Source organism: Brassica rapa, chromosome A07, assembly GCF_000309985.2.
Source record: "Brassica rapa cultivar Chiifu-401-42 chromosome A07, CAAS_Brap_v3.01, whole genome shotgun sequence".
Classification (NCBI taxonomy): Eukaryota; Viridiplantae; Streptophyta; class Magnoliopsida; order Brassicales; family Brassicaceae; genus Brassica; species Brassica rapa.
The window spans coordinates 13,617,771-13,643,145 of record NC_024801.2 but is presented as its reverse complement, the minus strand read 5'-3'; the positions used below and the strand labels follow the sequence as shown (position 1 = coordinate 13,643,145).

Here is a 25,375-nt window from a genome sequence, read left to right as displayed (position 1 = left end):
AAGATGAGATATAAAAGGAAGGTGTGGGAATTTAAAAAAAAAGCAAAAGAAGCCATCTGTATAGAGGACCCACCCACCCATCGTTCGTCTTCGTCGGTGCCTCTCAGATTTTTTTCCCACACAGAGAAAAAAAAAAGGAGACGAGACGATTGTTTTTCTCTTATTCCTTATTATTATTCTCCGTCTCTGAGATCCCCTTTCAATATCCAGAGAATATCTCTCTCTCCCATCTTCACAGGGTTATCAATTTTGTGGAATCAATCTCTCGAAAATGGACGAGTTTGGTGTTCTAACGGAGCGTTACGGGATAAAGCCCCAAGGCAAATCTGCTCCCATGGCTGCCTCCAAGCGTCCTCCCACCACCACCCCTCAGAGCTTGAACAATCTCGGTGTTGCTAACCCCAAATCGACGTCCTATTCCTCCAATAAGGTATCTGTCAACGACGATTTCGATGTCTTTGGTGGTGGGTTGAACAAGCCTACTAACACCAAGTCTTCGTCTTTAAACGACGACGGTTTGATGTTCTCCACCAACTTTGGGATGAAGACATCTTCTTCTTCTTCTTCAGCGCGGGGTTTTGATGATGTTGATTTGTTTGGTGCTGTGCCTGTCTCTGTTGGTGTTGGAAATGATGATATATTTGGGGCCTTCTCTTCGTCTACGAAGCAAGATGCTGCTGGGGTTGATGATTTGCTGGGTGATATGGGTGGGTTTGGTCTTGAATCCAGGACCTGGAACCAGAGTAGTTCTGGGAAGAATGGTTTTGATGAGTTGATTCCTGGTTTTGGTGGGAGTTCTCAGACCACTAGCAGGTTTGTGTTCCAGTTTATCAAGCATTGATACCTCTGTCATGTATAGAATGTGTTTGAATTGATTCTTTTTTTTTTGTTGTTGGTTTGTTTTTCAGCAAGACTAGTGCATCATCGATCTTTGCTGATGCTGACCCTTTTGTGGTTCTAGAATCAACTACCTCTGCAGCACATTCTTCTTCGGGTCTGTTCGTGGATCCACTTGATGAGTTTGCTGCTTCTGTCAGTTCTCAGGGGAAAAAACCATCAAATACAAAGCTCAAGCCTCCCCCTAAACCAACGCAAAAAGTCGACAGAGGTTACTTAATCTCTTTGATAACCTTGATTCACAGCTGTTGTTTACTGTATTCCTTCTTCTTGACAGTTAAGAGTTCTGGATTGTCTTCAATTGACGAGCTTGAAGACTTTGCCATGGGTAGTAGTACTATGCGGCGTAGTGCCTCCGCCTCTGACACTGCTAGTAAATTCAGAGAAGCTGAAGATGCTGGAACAAAGAAACAGCAGTTTGGTGCGGATGATCTTGACTCCGTTTTCAGCTCTGGGCATCGGTCCAGCAGTGTACCAAAGTCACGGACGACAACTGAAGTAAGAACCACTTTCAATCTATGTTCCACTCTTTAAAATTAGAAAAAAAATGTGTATCCTTATGCTTCTTTCTGATGCAAAAGGCAACTCGCAAGCAAGCAGTCAACGAGCCCAAAAAGACGCCTAATGGGGTTTCTAGTGCAAAGAAGCCTCCTCCTCCAGCTAACCTGGTGGATGACTTTTCTGCACTTTTTGGAGGTTAGATGTCGTGAAAACATGCCTTTTTCAGTTATTGGCTACTCTGGTCTAACTTTTTTGGCAATGTTTCCTTCTTCTCCACAGGGGATCCTATATTTAGAGAATTTGAGGAGATCCCAGGGGAAAGTGATGAACGTAGAAAGGCCAGATGGGATCGTGAACAGAGAACAAAGAGCCGTGTGGTATGTGTGGTTGTTTTGGTTTTTGCTTTGAAACTTCTTGTGCAAACCTTGACTCGTAAATTTTGGTTCTAGATGATTTTACACTATTCAGTGCCTTTTCAAAATGTAGGCACAAGCTGTAGCTGATATGAATAACCGTGATCATCAATCTCGGATTGAACAAGAACAGAGAACTGTAAGCTATGCCTTCTCTTTTAATCTTCATTTCAATAATGCCTACATGTGGACAATGACGTTTTTTGTGATTTACAAATCTTCATTATGATAATACTGTTCCTGTTATTGACATTTCCTCTAGTGATTTTGTTTTCAAAATCTACATAGAGTGTGTCTCCTTGTTGGTGAATTTGATGGCTTTCTTGTTGATCTTTGCTTTTCAGAGGATTTCTGAGGGTGTTGATGCTGAGATAAGGCGTTGGGCGACTGGGAAAGAAGGAAACATGCGTGCGCTGTTATCTTCCTTGCAAATCGTGAGTTTTAATGACGAGAACAAAAGTTGTAAATAAGTTCACTGAGTTCTGATTCTGTTTTTGAACGATGACAGGTACTCTGGCCTGGATGTGGTTGGGAAGCTGTTTCTCTGACAGATTTGATCACTTCTTCAGCAGTCAAGAAAGTCTATAGGAAGGCAACGTTGTATGTACATCCCGATAAAGTTCAGCAGAAAGGAGCCACCCTTGAACAAAAGTATATAGCCGAAAAGGTTTTTGACATTTTGAAGGTATTTTCTCACTGGATCTGAATGAGCATATCTCTCTAGAATCTAATTTAGACAAAAGTTGGCAGTCGAATTTTAGTTCCCCACCGGATCAATCGGTAGAGTTTCATGGAACAATGTTCCAAAAAAAAATAGTAACTAAACCAGCTTCTGCGTTACTAACACAGTGTTAGTAGTAATTGGAAGAAATCTGGTTTAGTTTATTATCTCTTGCAATAAATCCACGAAGCTTACACTCAGCTTCAAGCAAATATTTCTTATCTAATTGTTTAACTGAATGCAAAATTGCATTGAACAGGAAGCATGGAATAAGTTCAACAAAGAGGAACTCTCTTAAACCTCCCCAGTCTTTCGATTCAGAGGTTTGAGAAGAGTATGCTTCCAGTCTAGCAATGCTTGATTAAGAGGTAGAGGACACTTGAAGAGACTTAGTAGCTGTTTGTTCTTGTGTCTGTGTGCTCATCTCTATACATAATTAGTCTTTGAGTTTCCTGGAGTCTTTATCATTTTTTCTTCTCTCATTTTTCCTTTTAACAGTAGCTACCTTTGCATCTTTATATACATACACCCAAAAAAATAACACATGGGGGATATTGTATAGCCCCCCAGAAAAAGAAAAACAATAGAGTTTGTTTTATATAAATATATATATATCGACTTATAGCTTGTAGCGTAGAGATGTTTCATCGATGTTTGACTTCATTCAATTATGAACCCATCTGTGAAAGACATGGTTAAATGAATCTTAGACCAGGAAAAAAAGAAGACATTTTCAATTCAAAAAAAAAAAGAAGACATTTTTGAATCACAACAATTACAATCCTCAAGCTACAAAACAATTGTCATTCTCATTTCGTAAATATTCACCTCACTATGATAAGACTTGTGTTATCCGCATGGTGAATTTATATGAAAATTATTTAAAAACCTATGTTTTACGCATGGTGAATTTATATGAAAATTATTTAAAGACCTGCATTTTGCGCATGGTGAAATTATGTGAAAATTATTTAAGAAATATCGTATAAAAAACAAAATTTATATTCTTGATCGAATTAATATTTTTGACCTTTAAATAATCTTTTTTTGTTAATTACGTAATTTGTTTATTGATGAGCTGATCTCATTTTTAAAAATATTTTAGGTCAAAAAATCACTTATCGCATAATAATCTAACGTTTAGGCCAAAAAATTTCAAGCCTACTATCAGGCCTAATATTTATTGTCAGCTCGATTTTATATCATGATTTAGCAATTTAAAAGATAATTATGGTCATAATAAGTTTACGTTCACGTGCCAATCATATCTATCTTCAATATTTTTCTCATTTTTGTGCTGTTTTTTTTTATTTTGGTTATTGCTCGATATAAATATTGATTTTTAAGTTTATTTTCATTTCGTAATTTTTTTTTGGCCTAAATTTAGAAAATGTTTAAGATTTAAACGATTTCAATATAAGTATGTATTTTTATATGATGTATAGTTTAATTTAAACGATATGACATAAACACCTATTAAAATAAAATTATTTATTCATATGATTTTATAATCATTGTATCTTATTATAGAAAAAAAATTAAACCTTGATCATAAATGTTTATGTGAGACTTTTAACAGTTTTACTAATTTATACTAGTTTTGAAAAATTCAAAATACAACATATACAAAAAAAATCTAAAATTTTATTATATGATTAATGTAATTCTGTAATTATTTTAATAATAACTAAGTAAACAAAAATGATATAAAGTATACATACTGTTACCAAATCTTTATTATTTAAAATTATTAACTGTCATATATATTTTAATCACATTAGATAATTCCGTATTTTTTATTTAAGAAAATAATATATAATAATTTCAATTTGATAAATGAATGATCCATAATGAACATACTATATAGTATAACATTTTTAGAAATTTAATTTTGGACTAACAAAATTTTCAATTGATCTCAAACCGCCACGTAAACAAAATTAGCATTCTAATTACGTGACAACTCAGCATAGTGCTTTCTTAATTACTGCAAATTACATGTTATAACTTTTTTTTAATGTTTCTCTATTAATATATATTCTATTAATATATAGGGGATATAGTATTATATAACAACAAAATATAAAAATAATAAATGGTATAATATAATCTAGATATATACTTTTTGTAACCAGTATGTATAGTAATATATCATATTACTTTGAACAAATGAGATTTACCTCTTTAATATTTTACTGAGAGAGTGATCCTCAGAAAATGTGAATAAGATAAAAACGTAATTAGTTACGTAGATTCTCCATTATCCATGTAAAAAGAAGGTTTTTGATACATATCCAATCTAATATAGAAAACATTAGTAATACCATAAATAAATCCATTGAATCTTTTATAGTTTCACATAAAACTGTCTGAACGCTGAAGTATAAGTAGGGGTTGTTGTAATATCCTTCAAACAAATCAGAGAGAAACGTTCTTTGTGTGTGTGTCTATGCCAATGGTTGAATTAGATGGTGAAGGTCCTTTCAAGAGACCCGGAGCAGTGCCTTTTAGTTGGGAGATCCGACCCGGTATACCCAAGACCCGAACCCAGGCCGATGATTATGTAGGTCCCACTCTCCTTAAACCTCCCAAGAAACTCTCTCCTCTCCGAATAACAAAACTTCCACCGTCTCTGTCGTCTTCTCCCGCAGTCTCTCCCTTTGCCCCTCCTCCTTCTTTCAAGCTCAAACCGCGTCAAGATTCCCGCTCTACAGGACCACCACCGACTCCATATTGGCGATGTTCATCAGCTCGAGCTACAACACACGACTCCGGTACTGCTACTGCTTGGGGCCGGTGGAGTCTTCTCAAGCCATTGCTTCGGTTCAAGAAGAGTAAGACTCGCGACGTGAAAAACAATACCAGTTTGGATTCGATGACGACGTCATCATCGGAATCTGACGTTTTCTATGACGCAGAAACGAAGTCGTTTTCGTCATCGGAGGAGGAGGAGTCATTGTCTTCGTCTTTTCGTCTGAAACGTAACGAGTCTGATTTAAGCACTTCTGGGAAAAGAATCATACTAATGATGGAACGTGACCGCCTCGATTAGGATGTGTTACTCTAGTAGTGGTTTAAGCGCATCAGTTATATATAATTCTCTTTCTTATGCAAACAGAGAGAAAAAACTTGAGTAAAACTTTGAAGTGTTTATTTCATTTCATTTTTTTCACTCAAGGTCTGCAATTGCTACAACAATATCTGATTTATGCGAGTTTGACTCCGTTTAGACTGATGGTGATACGGTGGGTCTTTCAGCTCGATCCAGTTTATCATTAAATGAATATATAAAACCGAATCAATTCTTTAGTTCGGGTTTAGTCTTTTATTATGATTTCGATTCAGTTAAATCGTTTTAACGGAGCATTCCGACTCTGATTAGCCCTGGGCATTGGGATATTCGGATAGACACTGTTCGGTTCTGTGTATATTGGATAAATAATTCTTATATCCAATAAGTATTTATGATGTTTCGGTTTAGTTTCGTTCGATTTCGAGTACCCGTAATGTATAAATCATATATATATAATATTAGTTAGTATGTTATTTTAAGTGGTATAGTGATTACATGTTTATTCATCAATTCAACCGGAATTCAAATCACTAAAGTGTCAGTTTTGTAAGTATTTATTCTTTTAATATAAGAGAATACACAGAAGATAATATAGTCTGGTGGTAATAATCTTGTCACTCTTCTTCCTCTCAATCCGAGTTGAGTGGAATTTATGACATCTATACTATTAAAGCAGATTAAAGGAGAATCCTTCTTAGGATTATACCTCCGACTTTTTAAAAAAATTACAAAACATACCATTACTTTTTTAATACATTTAATGATCTACAGAAATTTAAAGCCCATTCGATAGGTCCAAATTGAACCATTGTTAACCCATTAGGCCATTTTGTTTAAAATATATTTAGTGAAAATCATTAAAAAGATTATTTTATTTTTTATACAGGGATTATATATTTAAGAGATAAACAAATATATTAACCCATTATGCCAATTTGTGTAAAATATCTATACTTAAAATCATAAAAAGCCCGTTTTATTTTTATTGAGATTATACATTTAAGAAATAAACAAATTAATATATGTGATATATTTAATAATTAAACAAACAACGGATTTGCAGTCCTATATGTGTAAACACAATTTTACTAATAACAAATAAATTACATTACAATTTATAAAAATAAAAACCATATTAGATAATAAACTATTCAAACACATACTCACACTAATTAGAATTACAATTTTTAAAAATAAAACCATATTAGATAATAAAATATTGAAACACATCCTTATCTAATTAGAAATAATATTAAAATTGAAAAATGACATTAGAATACCCGTCCTTTCAAAGAGCGGGTCAGTATCTAGTTTTATTTTATATTAGAAAGCTAAAGTTTGTTTTTTCACATATTCGGATACCGTACGGTTCTCGGTTCAGTTTTGGTTATTTGGATATAGAAATATAGGCACCATCCGGGTATTCGAGGGTTTAGTCCGGTTTTGCTTTCGGATAATTCGGTTCGAAAAAATTTTTCGGTTCCGTTTTTTTCTTGCCGAGAAACTAACTCTGATACATCAAAAGATTGGTTGTATTGGGTTTATACAATTAGCAGCCCATGGGCCTGTAGAAGGCCCAACGAATAACTCGGCTGGAGTATCTTCCAAGCCACCGTCGACTTTACTTACTCTCTCTCTCTCCTCCGTCTTCTCAGATTTCTCCTCCGTCTTCTCCTCGAAAAAGCTCCAAACTTCACTCCCACAAACCCTCATCTTCCGATGTCGGTAAGTTGGATTGAATTTCAAAAACCCTCACTCTTGTTCGTATTCCGTCATCAGTCATTGATGCGTGACTAATTGATGTCGATGCAGATCTTCGAGTACAATGGAAGTGCGGTCGTAGCTATGGTGGGGAAGAACTGCTTCGCCATCGCCAGTGATCGAAGGCTCGGTGTGCAGCTTCAGACAATCGCCACCGATTTCCAGAGAATCTCCAAGATCCACGATCGCGTCTTCATCGGCCTCTCTGGTCTCGCCACCGATGTCCAGACACTGTAAGAAAGCATTCAGATGTTTGTTTGTTTGTTTTTTGAACTTATTGAGATTTTTTCTTTTGGGGTGGGGAGGGAAGGTACCAGCGCTTGGTGTTTCGTCATAAGCTGTACCAGCTTCGTGAAGAGAGAGACATGAAGCCTGAAACTTTCGCTAGTCTCGTCTCTGCCATTCTTTACGAGAAGAGGTCTGTCGCTTGCTTGCTTTCTCAAGTCGAATTTTGATGTTTGGTTAGGATTGAGATTTGATTACTACTTGGGGTGTTTGGTTTCAGATTTGGTCCTTACTTATGCCAACCAGTGATTGCTGGATTGGGGGAAGATGACAAGCCCTTCATCTGCACCATGGACTCCATTGGAGCCAAGTAAGCTCGTCTCCTTTCCTTTGTTGCTTCTCTGATCGTAGGGATGTAGTTTCCCTTCTTCAGTGCCATTTAGCTTGGTTAGTCTAGTGTGTTTCGATGGAGCATTTGTTTTTGTTGGAGTTGTGTCTAATGATTCATAAGCGAGTCGGGAATGTTCATGATTCCTCATGTTGTTTGTTATTTTTATCGGTTTCTTTTGTGTTGGCTGTTTCGAGAATGAGTTTTCCATTACTCTTGCATTTCGTTTGTTTCTTGATATACTGGCTTGATGTACATGTTGTAATACTTGTGGTTATACTGTAAAAATGCCAGGGAGTTGGCTAAAGATTTCGTTGTATCTGGAACTGCTTCAGAATCACTGTATGGAGCCTGCGAAGCAATGTACAAGCCTGATATGGTTTGTCTACTATCAACTTTATCATCTCTTGTTTTATTACCGAACCCCTTCCATGCAAATTCTTAAGTGGTCCACAGTTAAGTTAGGTAGATTAAGGTTCTTTGTTAGTTTATATGAATTTAGAATCTTGAATTATTGTGAAAAATCAGGGTGCGTAATGCCATTAGGAATCACAGTAGCAATTACTTTTCGCTTGGATATCTTCAGTTGGTTCTGAAGTGTTCAAAAGTTGTTTCTTGTTAGCCATCCTCCATTGTTTACTAGTGTATCAAGACTCTAGTTTAACAAAATTGGAATTTATCAGGAAGCGGAGGAGCTGTTTGAGACGATATCGCAAGCACTTCTCTCGTCAGTTGACCGTGATTGTCTGAGTGGTTGGGGAGGTCATGTCTACGTTGTGTAAGTTCTCAATTAGTTTCTTCTTTTGTCCCACACATTTTTTTGTTTTCTCAGTATACTTCTTAAACATTACTTTCTTGATGATTTTGTTGCAGAACACCAACTGAGATTAAAGAAAGGATCCTAAAGGGAAGGATGGATTAATCTAATCCATCAACATCATCATCTGCTTCTATCCAAGTTGTTGTCTTTTCTCTGTTAACCGGTTTAAAGTAGAATACCCATCGCATCCCGGTTAATTCATAGAACCATTCCTTCTCTGAGATTGTGGATGAAGTTTGATTTTCTCCTCTGAAAATATTTTATTAGAGTTAACGCCTGTACTGTACTCACTGGTTTCTATTTTCATTTTATTTTTGCAATAATTAAAATATCGTGAAAATAATTAAAACAGAGGAAACTACCAGATATAAAGCAGTCACAGTGGCGTTCTATATAAGTTCTTGTCCTAATTGGATCGGCTTGTTATGTCTGTTAATAATACAAATCTGAAGTTGGTGTTGTGATGGACTCGTTCTTCACCGGTTTCTTTCATTCTCTCGGCAACTTCTTTGGTTCTCCGCTTGACTTTCTATCTGGAAAATCTTGCAGCGTTGCAGGTAACTTTTCAAAACCCAGAGATTATATTCTTCAAAATTTTATCGATTCTTTAACTTGGAACAGTTTGGTTTGTCCATCACCCTGGGATGTGTTATGCTACGTTGAGAATTTCTGCGTGGCTAGTCTTGCCAAAGCCGCCTTAGTCATAATCGTGGCCTACTTGTTTCTCTTCTTCATCTACATGTTATACAAAATTGGTTTCTGGCATTGTATCATCCACGGTTTCTGCAGACTCCTGTGGGCTTTTGTCTCTTCTTGGTTCTACATTATTAGCTATTGCTGCACTTTCTTCTGCTATGATCTGCTACACACCAAACGCAGAAGAAGACGCAGAAAGCACAGGTATACTGAGGGTGCTTATAGTGATGATGGGTCGTTCAGATACCATAGATCGAGACGATAAGTGAGAAAAGAAGAGCGTCTTAGAAAGTCTCGAAGACCGAGGAGCCATCGTGTTGACGTTGGTGTGAGGAAAGACCATCGTTCTTCTGACTCGGCTTTGAGCCAACATGCTGGCGGTGTTGGTCAGGTTCATGGTATTAGCGTGAGCAGAGTGTCTACATTCGCACGGAAAGGTTCAAAACGAAGAGGTCGAGTTCACCATGGTCCTCGCAGAGCATGAAATAAATATCCTTAACAATTCCACTATCATTTGATAATATAACCCGTAATGCAAAATGCTAGGTTTAATCTTTACTAACATAAAATCTACTGAAAAGCAGATGGAAACCAACTACTATCTCTAATTTTTGTCTGAATTCCCCGGTTAATATTCAAAGAATAGACAACGATTGGACTTCTCACTTGGGTAAGATCAGTCCGACCAAACCAGCCTTGAGTAAGAGCATGTTCAAGGTGACGCACGGGTTGCAAGGTTTTGCCTCGAGCTAGGGAAATTGTTACCTATAATATTCACAGTGATAAAGTGTTAATAATGGAATGAATCTAAACTAAACAATCCACAACGGGTCAGATCTAAATGCAATTTTATTTTTTTCAATTTTGTGTTGACCATTTACTTTCACGAAGTCACGAACCGGATATATATCTCATTTGATCCCATCCTATTGTTTAGGGGTGGGCGAGTCAAACCAACCAAACCGAACCGAGTCAAACCAAACCAATCCAACCGAAACCGATTCAAACCGAACTAAAGTCTATTTCAAACCATTCGGTTGAAGATTTTTCCAACCCGAATGGTTCTGTTCGGTTTGGTTTGGTTTGATTTGATTTTAAAATCAAACCGAAAAACCGATATGTTTTATAATTACTTAAATTAAAAATATTAGTCATACCAATATACTAAAATTCTAATACAAGACCACATATTTTTCATTCATTAACATATATTTTTCTAACCTAATATGTAATAATCAAATATCTGATTTTAAAAAATAGAAAAGTTTATATTCATATATTCTTATATATGTAAATCTAAAACTTAAAGCAAATTTTATTGAAAACAAAAGTTTTTCTCCAGCGTCTCTTTTCTCTTTGTCTCTTGCATATTTTTTCTAGCATCTAGATTTTTTTTGTGATGTCAATTCTAAATAACTTCAAGTGAGATTTATAATATACAATTGAAAAGTAAAGTAATCCAAAAAATAAACTGAACTGAATACAAATCAAACTGAATAAAAATCAAACCGAATACAAACTGAACCAAACTAACTATAGTTTATTTCAGTTAAAAAAAGACTAAAACCAAATTAACCAAACTGAACCGAACCGAAAAAATAAACGAAGAGTCCACCCCTACTATTGTTCACGTGATTATACTGTATTAACCAAACTATGACAGCGTAACATCAAATGATTGATCGCCACGTGGATACGCGACCATTTAGCTGATAAATTAATATCTCCCAAAGCTTTCCCCCAAAGAGCTCGCTCACAGAGAAAGAGAGATCAATAATGGCTGCGATGAGGAGGGGATACGCGTTGTTCTCGATCCTCGCGTTGTCGCTACTCGCTTCCTCAGTAAGAAGCGAGACGAAGGAGTTCGTGCTGACCTTGGATCACTCCAACTTCACCGATACCATCAACAAGCACGACTTCATCGTCGTCGAGTTCTACGCCCCTTGGTATTGATCTTCTGCTCATTCAAACCTTTTTCTGAGATATGCGATTCGATGGATCTGAGTTTTATCATACGTATTTGTCTTTGAACGATTCGATCTATGATATGGTATTTGATATTTGCTTCTTCAGGTGTGGACACTGCAAGCAGCTAGCTCCTGAGGTAAATGACATCTTCTTCTTCTTCATGATTTGCATATATTTACATATCAATTTGTCTTATTCATGTTATTTTTGTTTTACAGTACGAGAAGGCTGCGTCAGAGCTGAGCAGTAACGTCCCTGCCGTGGTTCTTGCTAAGATTGATGCAAGTGAGGAGACTAACAAAGAGTTTGCAACCAAGTACGAGGTTCAGGGTTTCCCTACTATCAAGATCTTCAGAAACGGAGGTAAAGCTGTTCAGGAATACAAAGGACCCCGTGAAGCTGACGGTATTGTTTCTTACTTGAAGAAACAAAGTGGACCCGCTTCTTTTGAGATCAAGTCGGGTGATGATGTTGTTGGTGACAAGAAGGTCGTTGTGGTAAGTGTCACACCACACGCACATTCCTTTTTCATCTGTGTATATAATAGGCAAGTAACGTATGTTGTTTCTGTTGCTTTAGGTTGGTGTTTTCCCTAAATTAGCTGGCTCTGAGTTTGATTCTTTCTTGGCCACTGCTGAGAAACTGCGCTCTGACTATGATTTTGCACATACCTCTGATGCTAAGCTTCTTCCTCGTGGAGAGTCTGTGACAGGACCTGTTGTCAGGCTGTTCAAACCCTTCGATGAGCTGTTTGTTGATTCCAAGGTACAAGAGTTAAAAGCTTTTCTCTTTGTATGTAACATGGATGAGTGGTCCTGTTGTATATATTTGATTTTCTTCTGTTCATCCAGGATTTTGATGGAGAAGCTTTGGAGAAGTTTGTCAAAGAATCGAGCATTCCGCTTATCACCGTCTTTGACAAGGATCCAAACAACCACCCTTATGTTATCAAATTCTTTGACAGCCCTAACACTAAGGTATCACTCATAGATCTTAATCCCATCATGATATTACTAAAATGATGGATTCATGTTTTGCCTTTATTTCCTGTGTATAAGTATGCATGTTTCTTTTATAGATTGACTGAGATGAGCTGATGCGTATTAGTTATTGTCATAGAATATGCCATATTAGCTCAATGATCCTGTAATTCCCAAACCGTGTATTGGTTTTGATGGTGCGTAATATTTTGAGTTTCAGGCGATGTTTTTCATTAACTTCACCGGAGAATCAGCTGAGACTCTTAAATCAAAGTACCGTGAAGTTGCTACATCCAACAAGGGACAGGGTCTTAGCTTCCTTCTCGGTGATGCTGAGAACAGCCAAGGCGCATTCCAGGTTACTCTTGCTCGGCTATCTATCTCCCAACCGCTTCATCCCTTTTCAATTTCAAAATGCTAATTCTGAATTTTGTGAAAACAATAACAGTACTTTGGACTCGAAGAGAGCCAAGTTCCTCTCATCATCATCCAAACTGCTGACGACAAGAAGTACCTGAAAACAAATGTGGAGGTTGACCAGATTGGTTCATGGATCAAGGACTTCAAGGATGGAAAAGTGTCCCCTCACAAAAAGTCCCAACCTATCCCAACCGAAAACAACGAACCAGTGAAGGTTGTTGTTGGTGAGAGCCTTGACGACATGGTCTTCAACTCTGGAAAGAACGGTGAGTTACATTACATTATTAAATGCTGGTAGGTAAAGAAACACATGAATCAGTTTTGTTTCCTCTTCTTTACTTGCAGTGTTGCTTGAATTCTATGCACCATGGTGTGGACACTGCCAAAAGCTTGTTCCAATTTTGGTCGAAGTGGCTGTGTCATACCAAAGCGATCCAAGTGTTGTCATAGCTAAGCTAGTAAGTCACTTTCTTTTCCCCTTTCACCACACTGAAAGGTTATTCATTTATCATATCCATGGTTTTATCTTACCGGGTTCTTCCTCTTTTCACTTGTCTAGGATGCAACTGCAAACGACTTCCCACGTGATACCTTCGATGTGAAGGGATTCCCAACCATTTACTTCAGATCAGCGAGCGGAAACGTTGTCCTGTACGAAGGAGACAGGACAAAGGAAGACTTTATAAGCTTCATTGACAAGAACAAGGACACAGCTGGAGAGCCTAAGACGGAGGACAAGACAGCTGAGGCCACTAAAGACGAGCTCTGAAAAGGAGAAGCGTGTTCCGTCTCTTAGCTGCTAGCCTAGTTTGGTAGTTTTGAGGAAAATACACAGAAGACCACACTTCTTAGCGAATGTTTCTTTGTCTATTAATTTTTTTTTTATATGCAAAATTTTCTAAACAATAACCGAATAACGCCTGCCTCTTTTCTTGTTTTTTGGTTAATTGTTCGTTTTTGACCTCTGTCCTCTTTTTATATTATGGGTCATGCTGGTTCATATTTTCAAAGAGATCGTGCACATTTGAATTGATGTGAATATGTTCTCTTGTGATGTAGGTTGACCAATCGGTCTTGAACTTACCTCCGGAGAAAATGGATTAGTTTGTCACTGGCTAGAAAAGACAGCAACTTCTCATGTACAAAAAAAAAATGTATCGTATGAATGATTTTTCACGTTTTATTTTATTATTTTTTATACAATAATAGTGTTTGTTACAAACAAATTGTGACATTATGGGATTTTGTTGTTTGCTACACAGGCGAGAAAAAACTTGATAAAGTAGTGACTCTGTTTATGTGTTCTACTGATTAAAAGGAGATTCCGTACAACCCAGTAACTTCGTAAAATGCTAGATTTGAGGATCTTGGAATTCTCTGAGTGAACCAGATACTTTCAAGACGGGTTACTGAGGAAGAAATGTTTCCTGCAAGTGGGGACGATGGATAAGGAGTTCATAAGAAGGCTTAGCCAAAGGTTTAGAGGATGTTCGATCATGCTGATACTTTGCATATGACCAACGTGTGCTGCAATAAGCCGCCATTTCCCTTTGGTATCTGATCTTCCACATTTTGTGGACCAAGCTCATTAATTTAGGCCCCGTCGTGGGACTTTGAAGCCCAATGAGAGTTTCTCATATTGATACAAATGTAATGAATAACAAAGATATATAACGTATAAACAGGCATAGATAGTCAGGACAGGATAAGTGTCCAGTTGAAGTAGTTCCAACTATTATTTATACGTCATGTTCTTAGTTCAAGACTTCGAAATTTGAATCCCACATGTTGTTGTCACTTAAGAATCATGACTAACGTTTAAATATATATAATGACCATGCACTCATATTGGTTATTACGCGTAACATCTCAATTATCCAAACCATCTCAACCGCGCGTTTGTATATTGTAAATTCAACTCCATGCCATTATGGTATTATACGATTCGTATAGGCGCTATAAATTCGTGTCCAATATATATGCAGACCAATGGGGCTCACCGCTCACGTCCTCATCAAGTATATGTGTATCGGCCATCAAGGTTCTTTGCTAAAACTAGAAATAATATGTCAGATGTAACGCTCCGACTGTCCACGGCTAATGAAACACCCACACCCGCTCTCTCGGTCTATGGGCTCCATGCCATTCGACGAATAATGCATTAATTTTTCAAGGCCCGTAAGTATTGTTTACTGATCCTGCAATCACCACATGATCTTTCTACGTGCTTTAGTTTCACTCACACGATATCGTGAATCATTTTCCGATAGGTCACCCATCTTTCCAGTACTCCAGCTCAAGCACGTTTAACTCTGGAGTTCTAAACGGATGTGTGCCGTAAAAGGTAAGCGCACTTTGGTGACATAGGTAGCAAGTCAACTCTCTTAAGCCTTTTCACATATACCAGAAATCAGGATGTTGGAATTCACCCCCACTAACAAAGCGCAACGCCCCCGTTTTGCACCATGACATATCTCAAAACGCTTCTCGGATCAGAACCAAGATGGTTAACCAGTTCTGATACCATTTATAACGCCCGACTTCCTACGGCTAATGAGCCACCACGTCCGTTCACGATAGGCCCCAAAGAGAGGAATTAATGGGCCTCTCACGCCCACTCACTCGGCCCGTGGACTCCATCTCATCCAACGGTGGTGCATTAATTTTCCATGTCTCGAAATCATTGTTTACTGATTCTGCAATTACCACATATTTTTTTCTCATGCTTTGGTTTCACTCACACGGTATCGCAAATCACTTTTTGATAAGTAACCCATATTTACACTACTCTAGCTTAAGCATGTTTAATCTTATAGTTTTAAACGGATGTGTAACAGAAAATTGTAAACACATATTAGTGACATAGATAGAAAATCAATTTTGTTAAACCCTTTTATATACTATAAATCGGGATGGTACTTCCTGATTGATCATAATTAGGCGCGGCCCTTGGCATTGGCATGTGCCCAAAGTGAATTTTTACTTACCCACTTATTTTTGCGGAATTTTAGTTAGACATTGTGCCGACCTGATCATAATCACCATAATTCGGTTAGTCATTCAATAATATTTTTTCTTTCAAAAAGAATCATTCAATAATTTAATTTCTAGTTTCCTCCTTGTACCCAGTTTTGGTGGACTCTTTGCATGGTTTCCTAGAAGGCTAGAACTTGTTTTCAAGTTCATATCTGAATAAAAAGGAGCACACTGATAAAACTCCTGACTTATTACTCGATCGTTTTTGATAATAGTTTCATAAAAAACATCAAAAAAAAGGACGCATGAAAAAGCAGATAAAAGTACACAAAACAAACATATGTCAAGTCGTCGTTAAACTAACCTAAAAATTAGGTTATCTCTCGCATCAGTCTTACCACATTGATAAAACTTATATAATTTCTCCGGAGGAGTCACATTGATTTCCTAACTTTTGCTTGAACTTAGAAAAACACTAAAGCAACCTTTTCTTTTCATTGAGTGGTCACCTCAGGTCCTCAACACACACAATAAAGGGTCATCTATCAAAATCAACTCTGTCAAATGATTCTACTATTGATTTCACATTTAAACCTACTTCTTTTCTAATCAAAAAGAACTTGGCAAAACTAAGAGCATGTCCATCAATAAGAATCTCTCATGGGTTCTAATCAATAAATTAGTAATAAATATAGTGATTTGAAAAATTTAGAACCTTTGTTAATTTAATTTAATTTTTCTTTGTCCAATGGTAGAATCTCATTGAGGTTCTTAAATTTTTTTTATTTTTTTTAAAGTAGAATGTTTTTTTTTTTAAAGTAGAAATGGTTTGTTCATAAGATCGATCAATATTGCATAGCTTATAAAGAGAATTGAAACATAACTTGTCACATGTTGGCCTCTTTACGTGTTCTTCTTGTCACATGGTGACTGCCACCACTTCTTTTTTTTTTCTTGTCCTCTTCACGTACCTTTTGAAATCACATTCCGTTGCTTCCCGCATCATACATGCCATATAAGAAGAATCACATTCCATTGCTTCTAGGCTTTTGAAATCACATTCCGTTGCTTCCAGGCTTGTACTCTGATTTAACCTGAGAATCAAATAAGGATTCTGAATAAATACTTTTATGTATGTATGTATGTATGTATACAGAGAGATATTCAGAATCGGAACTACCTCTGAGGAATTAGAGACGCTGCAACGAAGGCGCTGCGTGAGATGGAAGGTTCGTGTGGTGGAGCGTGGAGAAGATGAGTAGGAGAAGAGGATGGTCGTCGTTGTTGGAGGAGGGAGATGGAGAAGAAGGTTAGTCGTTGTCGGAGGAGGAAGAGAATTCCGAAAAGAGAGAGAGAGACAGGGAAAAATTTATTATCTAACCTGACACGTTAGGGTTCTAACCAGTTCTAAAAACTTCATATATAGGACCGGTTCTATGCTTTTAACCCATTTTTGATTTGTTTTTTTTTGTTTTTTTCTTTAGAACCCCTTCCTAGAACCTCCAATGGAGGTGGTCTAATATGCCATGATAATTCTACAGCATAAAACTATGCTAGGCTATTTGTCAAAAAATTCTTTTAATCTAGGATTTGGATATATACAATGTATATAAAAGAGACAACTACAAGACAATGTGAATGGGGGCAAGGCTTTGGGGTCCATATTCTGTGCCACAATGTTTCCCGCTATTGTGAACAACCTAACATGGACTCTTCTTCTTGCATTACAACTTGTACTACTCTCCTTTATTTTCCTTTATAAAATATGAAAAAAGGAAATTAAGGTGATGAGCACTCAAAGTCATACAAGAATTCTGAGAATCCCATGCAAATTTATATATTCTAAAGCAACTCACTTTTTTTGTTTTTCTTCTCTCTTTAGCTTCCTTTCTTTATTTTTTTCTTCAAAAACTCTCTTTTGTCACTTTGAAAATAATGATAAAAGGCTATCTTGACCCTTCTTCACATCTTTTAATGGCTTTATCAGATTCAGACCACATGCCAAGAAAGAAGTATGGTCCAGAGGAAGCCTCTTGTCCCTATGCATATATATTGTTTTATGTAATTTACAAATTTATATCATAAACTTTAGTTAATTCAATAATATACTATATGAATGTTTCAATCAATTCGAATCCATGTAGTATCATTACTTACAACAACAACAACAAAAAACTTCCACGTACTTCTTCTTTAAACAGACGCATCAATCACTGAAACAACGACCAAACCAAAATCAAAATAATAGAAAAGTATTTGGTTTTAGGTGTAGAATTTAATATGAAGCGAGAAAATATCAACTTTTACTTTTCTTGGACTTCCTTCTGGTTAAGGTCCTCACCATCCAGCCCTGTTTCCTCACTTTGGTTCCTTCGACCTTGGATGATGATGATGCCACGTGGCAAGAAGACGTGGACGATCCCGATCTAAGTTTAATGACGTGGAAAAGATGACCAATACGTTTGCGCCACTTAAGCGATGACTTGGGACTGTTGTACTCTACAATGCTCGTTATAGGGGATTGTTGTGTCTTACATGTTGAGTTTGTGTTGTTGTCTACACAGACCTTTGACACCGTTTTTCTCTCCCACGATGCATTTCCATCGTTTCCGAATTTTATCGATATAAAAGAATCTGGGACCCCCAAAAATAAATTAAATTTGAATAATTATTAATTTGTAGAATAATTAAGTTTTAATATACATTATATGCACGTATTTCTAAAGAAAAACTGTCTAACAGAAATACATATGGTCTTACAAAAATATTTATATTATAAAGTTCAAAAACAATTTCAGAATATAAAAGTGTACTGATGATATTAATATTAATTACCAATAAATATTGTGTGGGGAGAGATAATGAAAATCTTCTTTTTGGAAACTACAAAGAAAAATTCCGTTTACGATAAAAAGGAACGGTCCAATTGGAGTTAGATCTTTTTTTTAGAACATATTGGAATTAGATCTTGAGGTATGAGGCTTTTAGAGTTAATTATATTAAGATATACTAGAATTTATATATATATATATATATATATGTATGAAGTATATATAAATCGTTTGTAATACTGTAATATGTACGAGAACATATATATATAGGGTATATAATTGTGCACCTTCTTGGCTCGTGGAAACGTCAAGATCGGAGGAGGGATGGAATTTCCGATGGAGACGGAGATCGAGGCGACTGAGAAGAGAGCTCAAGGCGAAGATCTTAGGGAGACTACCAATGATTGGTGAAGATGACAAGTGTTTAGTTCGCGATGATCTCTGCTTTGAAGCTAAAACAAGAAGCCTCTCGTTCAAACAGAAGGGACAAACTCCAACATATTTTTCCTTTGGATGGAAATAACAATATGGTGAGCTATCATCTTTGTACATATCCATCATCACTACCAAAGAGAGAGAAGATATAGAGTGAGTGTAAGATTCGTAACAAATGAGATGGACTTAGGTCTGAAATTGAAGCTTTAATATATATATAAAATATTTAATATTATTTCCAAGTAGATAAGCCTTTTTAGTTGCCCGGAAGAAAAAGAAAAGAGAAAGAAAAGAAAAAGAAAAAGACAAGCCTTTTAGTTATGATATGATTCATTAAATTTAAAATACTGTATAAATCCGAGGTGTTTTTTTTGATTAAACAACTGAAAGAATATGCCAAACAACATCCTATATTCTTGGATCCGATTGTGTATATCACTAGATTAGAGAAACTGATAAACAAACTATTGTATATATAAATTATGTTCTGTAAATTTACAACTCAAGGAAATACATGAGTTTTCATGGTATCAGACCTATAAGCTCTTGAGACATTTCCTCCTCATCTTATTGTTCTCTCTGTCTTTCTTAAATCTCTCATTTTTTCCTTTCTATCTTCATAACTCTGCAAAAAAGGCGGCTCTAAACAACAATATGCTTGAGCGAGATTTTGGTGTCACAAATATCAAATCTCACATGTCCCTGATTTTAGATTTTTCTTGGATCCGATTATGTATATCGCTAGATTAGAAGAACTGATAAACAAACTGTTGTATATATAGATTATGATATGTACATTTACAACTCAAGAAAATACATAAGTTTTCACCCAACTAGTATGGTTACAACCAAAGAGAAAGCTGATTTTGCTACTGCATCAGCCACTCCATTGAAGTTTCGGAAAATGAAATTACAAGAGATAACATCAAAGTAAGTCAAGTAGTGATAGATATTAAACATGATACCGAAAAGTTCCGGCTGAAATCCACCATTCTTCAATAGCTTGATGAGTGATAGAGAATCAGAGAGAACTGCCAGGAATCGGACGTTGAGTAGACGGCAGTAGCTATCGCAAGACGGACATCAATGGCTTCAGCCATGAGTGCTGATGATACATGATTGAGAGACTCACAAAGGTTTGGTAGGGTGATGGTAGTCTTACCCGAAAAGATGCCTCCAATGTCGCAGTGCCTAGACTTGGCATCCCAAGCTGCATCCACATTGCAGAGACGTCCTCGTATCTCGACACAACTAAGAATAGTAGAGGTGATGTGACACCAAGATGCTGAGCCTTTGAACAGTACAGAGAGCGAATAATCTGTTGAGCAATATTCTAGTCTAAAGTCTGACGGTGCCACACATGAGAAGCAACGATACAAAACCGATGATAATAGGAAAGTTGAAGTTGGTTTCAACAGTGGTGATAATCAAGATCTGAAACCACAATTTAGTTGAAGATCTGCAATTTAACATTAAGTATTCCACTCTGGAAAAAGTTAGAAAGATCTGAAACCAAGAAGCAATAGGCAGCGAACACTCTATAGCAGAGTAGAAGGAAGTAATATGCAACGAACACTCTATAGCAGAGTAGAAAAATACAAGAGACATAAAGATGTAGCCAAAGGACACATAGTCCATCAGTACATTACCAACTAAAGCTCGAATCACCCACACATCTAGCATTGCATCCCATACAAAAGAATAGGGGTAACCAGAGAGTAAGGAGCTAAGGTGAACCTGGACGTCTATAAGCGAATGGATTAACAGAAGGCATGAACAATAGCTGTGAGAAGACCCATTCCCGAGCTGACAAGGATACGACCTGTATACCACATGAAAAGAACGCTGACAAAGAGACAAGATGTATACCTACAGGAAAAGAATGCCAGCATCACCATCACTGAGCTTACTTGACACCCTTGAAAGATTAAGCATTAGATCTAGGATTTGAGGAGCTTGTGGAGAAGATCTGGAAGAAGTAACGAAGATTTGAAGAAGAACAAGGCTGACGGAGGCGTCTGGTGGGTCTGGAGGTTCTGGTGACTTGACGGAAGAAAGAGTTTCAACTGGAAAGTGCTTGTTCGGCGGCAGATCTGGAGGAGGACTGGGCTATGAAGGAGGAGGAAGAGCTGTCACCATCATCTTCAAGGAGGAGGAGCAGTGGTGCATCAAGCCAAGGAATGACGTCGGCAGATCTGGAGACACGACGGATGAGTAGTCACCATCATGGCCATAGAGAGGAACACATCTGAAGAGTGACAAGGTTGGAGCTGGGGAGATTCATCGGAACAGCTCCTTGGATAACGTGCCAAAGAGAAAGAGTTTCTGGACTGCACTTGGCTTTATTATTGATGAGGTGCTTTATTTTAGTTAGTAGATTTTGCGGACATCAATATTTTCAGATACTGACATAATCCAGAAATATGATAGTATAATATACCATTACTTCAAAATCTAATTAATCATTAAGTAAAATTCAAAAATTACTCTGAACAGAAAATCTTAATTCTTCTTTTTTTTTTAGTTGAGAAAATCCAATAAAGTTTTGGACGTATTGTCTGAGAAAACATCCACTTGATTTTGTATACGTAATTCAAAAAAAGAATGTATCGGAATAAGCGATCTCCATCAAGACAAGTCATCATTATTTGATCTGCTTAGTCAAACTTCGGCATATAGTTAAAAGGGCTATTTATTTATTTACTATAAGCTATTAACATCGAATGATATTTTTTAACTTGGGATTTAATAACCTACTAGATGATAATCTGCGCATATGCGTGAAGTGAGTTTTTATTATAATGTTTGTTTATTAAATAGTTTTAACATTTTGCAACATTATAATATTTATCGATTATAAAATGACAAATACAAATATTAGTCTCTTAAATATATTATCGTTGTTGAAAATTTTACGTATTACGGCTTATTTTAATTATTTTTAAGGTTTCATATGTACAAAAGAAAATTAAGTTTTGCGACTGACACAAATCACCAAAACCAAATAGGCAACATCAATTGTATAATGACGAAAGGGGATTAGGTTTTCTGCTCTCGACTTGTTTACTATTGACTCTCTATAAGTGAATTCATTTTCTACCGCTATAAAATTGTGCTTTCATTCTCGTCTTTGTTTTATTGATATGAGTTAAGTTTCTTTTTTTTAATTTCTTCTATGAATTCAGTGAATTAAATAAGTATCAATTTTTTTTAAAAAAAAATGGACATCTGTTAAAATGGACATCTATTACTTCAAAATCTAATTAATCATTAAGTAAAATTCAAAAATTACTCTGAACACAAAAATCTTAATTCTTCTTTTTTTTTAGTTGTAAAAATCCAATAAAATTTTGGACGTATTGTCTGAGAAACATCCACTTGATTTTGTATACGTAATTCAAAAAAAAAATGTATCAGAATAAGCGTTCTCCATCAAGACAAGTCATCATTATTTGATCTGCTTAGTCAAACTCCGGCATATAGTTAAAAGGGCTATTTATTTATTTACTATAAGCTATTAACATCTAATGATATTTTTTTAACTTGGAATTTAATAACCTACTAGAAGATAATCCGCGCGCATGCTTGAAGTGAGTTTTTATTATAATATTTGTTTATTAAATAGTTTTAACATTTTGCAACATTATAATATTTATCAATTATTAAATGACAAATACAAATATTAGTCTCTTAAGTATATCATCGTTGTTGAAAAGTTTACGTATTACTACTTATTTTAATTATTTTTAAGGCTTCATATGCACAAAAAAAATTAAGTTTTGGGACTGACACAAATCACCAAAACCAAATACGCAACATCAATTGTATAATGACGAAAGGGGATTAGGATTTCTGCTTTCGATTTGTTTACTATTGACTCTCTATAAGTGAATTCATTTTCTACCGCTATAAAGTTGTGCTTTCATTCTCGTCTTTGTTTTATTGATATGAGTTAAGTTTCTTTTTTTAACTTATTCTATGAATTCAGTGAATTAAATAAGTGTCAATTTTTTAAAAAAAATGGATATCTGTTAAAATTAGTTTTACTCCAGATACATATCTAAAAATTAAAATTTTGAAAAAAATCACCGCAAACTATATTAACGTGTTCAAATATTTTGTCATAGAAATCATAGATGAAATGGTAAGAAATTACAATAGATATTATAAAACCAATGGAGTTCATATCTTCTCTCCTAACCTACAACTATGAATTAAAGAAAGTTTAGTCGTCAACAATGGCTTAGAAAATACATAAATAGGATTTTAGGTCGTCCAAGGGTATTCTGGTAATTTGTGGTTGCTTCTGGGCTTCAGTCGGTCATAAAATATGCTCAACCCATATTCTGGCATCACCGTCGACTGACGGAAAGAGTGCACCGTTGATCGACAGTCCTTCATCTCCGCGACAGCTTCCTCTCGCGAGGCAGACTGACCACTTTTTAGTAAAACAAGCATAACTTCTGCTATAGGATGCTGATTGACCTCGAACCGGTGGAATTGGAAAGCTAACTCAAAGTTATATCTTGTGTCAAAATATGAGCGCAGAAAGATCTTCATCCTTAGCTAGACATCTGACGCGTCTGTGCAGTTCTGCACTTCAAAAGGCTCCAAAATCACCATATTTCTCCAGAACGTACTTGAACATGTAAATACTCTAAAAAGACTCCAAAACATAATAATTATATCTTAAAACACTTATATACCATAGCTGAAAGTGAGTAAAATTCATGATATATCAACGTACACAATGGATGTGTCGAAAAATAATTTCAACGGTTGAACATAAAAAATGAAGGCACTGAAAGATTTTAGAAAATGGCGCGGCTTACTTGTTGAATAACAGGTTGAATGAATAGAAAATGAGGTCCATATAATTGAGTTGTTTTAACATAAACAAAAAAATAACAATGTTGTTTCTCATGCGACCAAAAAGAAAGTAAAGGTAGACTACTAATTATTTTTAAAAGAAAAAAATAATTGGTGCAAGTGTGAATATTTTATTGGTTGATAAAATTGTTAAGACTAATTTTATCCCAATTTTTTCACATCAATTATCTTATACTAAATTATATATCTTTAAGAAAAATAAATACCTAAATTTATAATTTTTGTACTTTATAAATAGAGACTTGGTTCATTTGATTTGGACAAAAAATACTTATTATTATAATAATAATATTATTTTCAATAAAAATACTTATTTATTTAATTAAATATGTGAAATGAATTAAAATATTAATTTAATTAACATCTAAAATTCAGTTAATTATTATTAGAATCATTTAAATCTTGATGATTGCCAACAATTTAAATTTATATAAGCTGTATTTATTTAAGATATTTATAAGTATTTTCAATATTCTGTTATTGTAAATGTATATAAAATATGTGATAAAATTGTGGGATAATGTGTTCGATTTTATTAAACACAAGTATTGTAGATATAAAAGTTGAATGAATGTTGAATTAATATGTGAAAGAAAGAGAAGATGATGTGGAATGTTAAAAAATATAAAATAGGTTTTTGAATATTTGTAACTGTTTGTAGATATAGTCTTAGCTAAGTGTTTTGATATGAATGGCACATGTACACCAACATAGTTTTATTAAAAATAAATGAAAAGTTAAATAAAACATATTCATTTTACTAATTTATTATTTTCGAAAAAACAAAAAAAAATATATTTATCTTATATAATAAATTTTATTTTCCGTAAAACAAAATTAATTAATGATTAAATAATTAAGCCAAAATTTTAAATTCATTCAGTGCAAGCAAGAAATGTAATTAAAAGGGATGTATTCAACTTAGAATTTTAAGTGATTTGTAAGTGTCTACTATATCTATCTACTCCCATTTAATCAGTTTCTGCCTTGATATAACATACTGGAAAGTTTTGATGGTTTAATGGGAGAGAGAAATATAAGAACGAGTCAGTCGCCACTTCACACGGAGATAAAGGCTCTCATTTGGGGAATGGAATGCATGAGGGATTTTATACAGTTTACTGTTACATTTGCAACAGATTGTTCTCAGTTGGTATAGATGGTTTCAGAACCAGAAGAATAATCAGTCTTTTTCAAGTTATTTGGAAGACATAGAGATCTTGAGGAGAAGTTTTAATAGCTCAGAGCTCATTCATATACTACGGAAGCAGAATTCAAGGGTGGATAGTCTCGCAGACAGTGCAAGAAAGCAATCGTGGTTTGTTGTCCATATGAATGCAGAGTTATTAGTTTGGTTTGTAGATTCTATATGAATATGTT

The 25,375-nt window shown here is 35.5% G+C and overlaps 6 protein-coding genes and 1 pseudogene across 9 annotated transcripts; 5 read left to right on the top strand and 2 right to left on the bottom strand.

Moving 5' to 3' along the window:
* The first annotated feature begins 79 nt into the window (after positions 1-79).
* LOC103829369 (auxilin-related protein 2) lies at positions 80-3,168 on the top strand. Its single transcript, XM_009105039.3, has 9 exons — positions 80-813; positions 909-1,108; positions 1,175-1,395; positions 1,479-1,593; positions 1,678-1,775; positions 1,885-1,950; positions 2,156-2,245; positions 2,320-2,496; positions 2,792-3,168. The coding sequence occupies exons 1-9, from the start codon at positions 272-274 to the stop codon at positions 2,828-2,830; spliced, it is 1,548 nt and encodes a 515-aa protein (XP_009103287.2). The 5' UTR covers positions 80-271; the 3' UTR covers positions 2,831-3,168.
* A 1,819-nt stretch (positions 3,169-4,987) lies between these two features.
* On the top strand, positions 4,988-5,584 carry LOC103829857. Its single transcript, XM_009105546.1, has one exon. It carries the CDS (start codon positions 4,988-4,990, stop codon positions 5,582-5,584), a length of 597 nt encoding a protein of 198 aa, XP_009103794.1.
* Positions 5,585-7,160: 1,576 nt separating this feature from the next.
* On the top strand, positions 7,161-9,141 carry LOC103837936 (proteasome subunit beta type-3-A). 2 transcript variants are annotated; one of them, XM_033274973.1, is made up of 7 exons: positions 7,161-7,330; positions 7,418-7,599; positions 7,677-7,784; positions 7,872-7,961; positions 8,274-8,358; positions 8,663-8,757; positions 8,853-9,141. In XM_033274973.1, the coding sequence occupies exons 1-7, from the start codon at positions 7,325-7,327 to the stop codon at positions 8,899-8,901; spliced, it is 615 nt and encodes a 204-aa protein (XP_033130864.1). In that variant the 5' UTR covers positions 7,161-7,324; the 3' UTR covers positions 8,902-9,141. The 2 variants fall into 2 exon arrangements, with proteins under 2 accessions (XP_033130864.1, XP_009112575.1); XM_009114327.2 differs by lacking the exon at positions 7,161-7,330 and having other exon boundaries at positions 7,412-7,599.
* Positions 9,142-9,241: 100 nt separating this feature from the next.
* On the top strand, positions 9,242-10,945 carry LOC103837949 (annotated as a pseudogene).
* A 235-nt stretch (positions 10,946-11,180) lies between these two features.
* LOC103829367 (protein disulfide isomerase-like 1-1) lies at positions 11,181-13,873 on the top strand. The gene is made up of 9 exons (XM_009105036.3): positions 11,181-11,441; positions 11,569-11,599; positions 11,682-11,960; positions 12,043-12,228; positions 12,315-12,440; positions 12,664-12,801; positions 12,892-13,129; positions 13,209-13,321; positions 13,423-13,873. The coding sequence occupies exons 1-9, from the start codon at positions 11,272-11,274 to the stop codon at positions 13,630-13,632; spliced, it is 1,491 nt and encodes a 496-aa protein (XP_009103284.1). The 5' UTR covers positions 11,181-11,271; the 3' UTR covers positions 13,633-13,873.
* Positions 13,874-17,396: 3,523 nt separating this feature from the next.
* On the bottom strand, positions 17,397-19,610 carry LOC103829366. 3 transcript variants are annotated; one of them, XR_001955153.2, is made up of 3 exons: positions 18,958-19,610; positions 17,997-18,473; positions 17,397-17,878 (listed from the first exon to the last, which is right to left on the bottom strand). XR_001955153.2 is itself a non-coding variant. In XM_009105035.3 (2 exons), exons 1-2 carry the CDS (start codon positions 19,229-19,231, stop codon positions 18,136-18,138), a joined length of 612 nt encoding a protein of 203 aa, XP_009103283.1. In that variant the 5' UTR covers positions 19,232-19,610; the 3' UTR covers positions 17,932-18,135. The 3 variants fall into 3 exon arrangements, 1 of the variants encoding a protein (XP_009103283.1); XR_625534.3 differs by having other exon boundaries at positions 18,000-18,473; XM_009105035.3 differs by lacking the exon at positions 17,397-17,878 and having other exon boundaries at positions 17,932-18,473.
* Positions 19,611-19,864: 254 nt separating this feature from the next.
* LOC103829365 lies at positions 19,865-21,210 on the bottom strand. The gene is made up of 4 exons (XM_009105032.3): positions 20,981-21,210; positions 20,843-20,940; positions 20,268-20,396; positions 19,865-20,171 (listed from the first exon to the last, which is right to left on the bottom strand). The coding sequence occupies exons 1-4, from the start codon at positions 21,001-21,003 to the stop codon at positions 20,101-20,103; spliced, it is 321 nt and encodes a 106-aa protein (XP_009103280.1). The 5' UTR covers positions 21,004-21,210; the 3' UTR covers positions 19,865-20,100.
* Positions 21,211-25,375: the final 4,165 nt, after the last annotated feature.

Bases quoted from the DNA above. Each gene is read 5' to 3' on its own strand.
- LOC103829369 (XM_009105039.3), top strand. From the start codon at position 272: ATGGACGAGTTTGGTGTTCTAACGGAGCGTTACGGGATAAAGCCCCAA. The intron at 814-908 runs GTTTGTGTTCCA...TTTGTTTTTCAG, and splicing joins AGTTCTCAGACCACTAGCAG to CAAGACTAGTGCATCATCGA. The intron at 1,109-1,174 runs GTTACTTAATCT...TCTTCTTGACAG, and splicing joins AACGCAAAAAGTCGACAGAG to TTAAGAGTTCTGGATTGTCT.
- LOC103829857 (XM_009105546.1), top strand. From the start codon at position 4,988: ATGGTTGAATTAGATGGTGAAGGTCCTTTCAAGAGACCCGGAGCAGTG.
- LOC103837936 (XM_033274973.1), top strand. The intron at 7,785-7,871 runs GTCTGTCGCTTG...GTTTGGTTTCAG, and splicing joins GCCATTCTTTACGAGAAGAG to ATTTGGTCCTTACTTATGCC. The intron at 8,758-8,852 runs GTAAGTTCTCAA...ATTTTGTTGCAG, and splicing joins GGAGGTCATGTCTACGTTGT to AACACCAACTGAGATTAAAG.
- LOC103829367 (XM_009105036.3), top strand. From the start codon at position 11,272: ATGGCTGCGATGAGGAGGGGATACGCGTTGTTCTCGATCCTCGCGTTG. The intron at 11,442-11,568 runs GTATTGATCTTC...TTGCTTCTTCAG, and splicing joins GTCGAGTTCTACGCCCCTTG to GTGTGGACACTGCAAGCAGC. The intron at 13,130-13,208 runs GTGAGTTACATT...CTTTACTTGCAG, and splicing joins CTTCAACTCTGGAAAGAACG to TGTTGCTTGAATTCTATGCA.
- LOC103829366 (XM_009105035.3), bottom strand. From the start codon at position 19,231: ATGATGGATATGTACAAAGATGATAGCTCACCATATTGTTATTTCCAT. The intron at 18,474-18,957 runs GTGCACAATTAT...TGGGGGTCCCAG, and splicing joins CGTTTCCACGAGCCAAGAAG to ATTCTTTTATATCGATAAAA.
- LOC103829365 (XM_009105032.3), bottom strand. From the start codon at position 21,003: ATGGTGATGCTGGCATTCTTTTC. The intron at 20,941-20,980 runs CTGTAGGTATAC...AGCGTTCTTTTC, and splicing joins GTGATGCTGGCATTCTTTTC to ATGTGGTATACAGGTCGTAT. The intron at 20,172-20,267 runs GTAAGACTACCA...GTCTTGCGATAG, and splicing joins CATTGGAGGCATCTTTTCGG to CTACTGCCGTCTACTCAACG.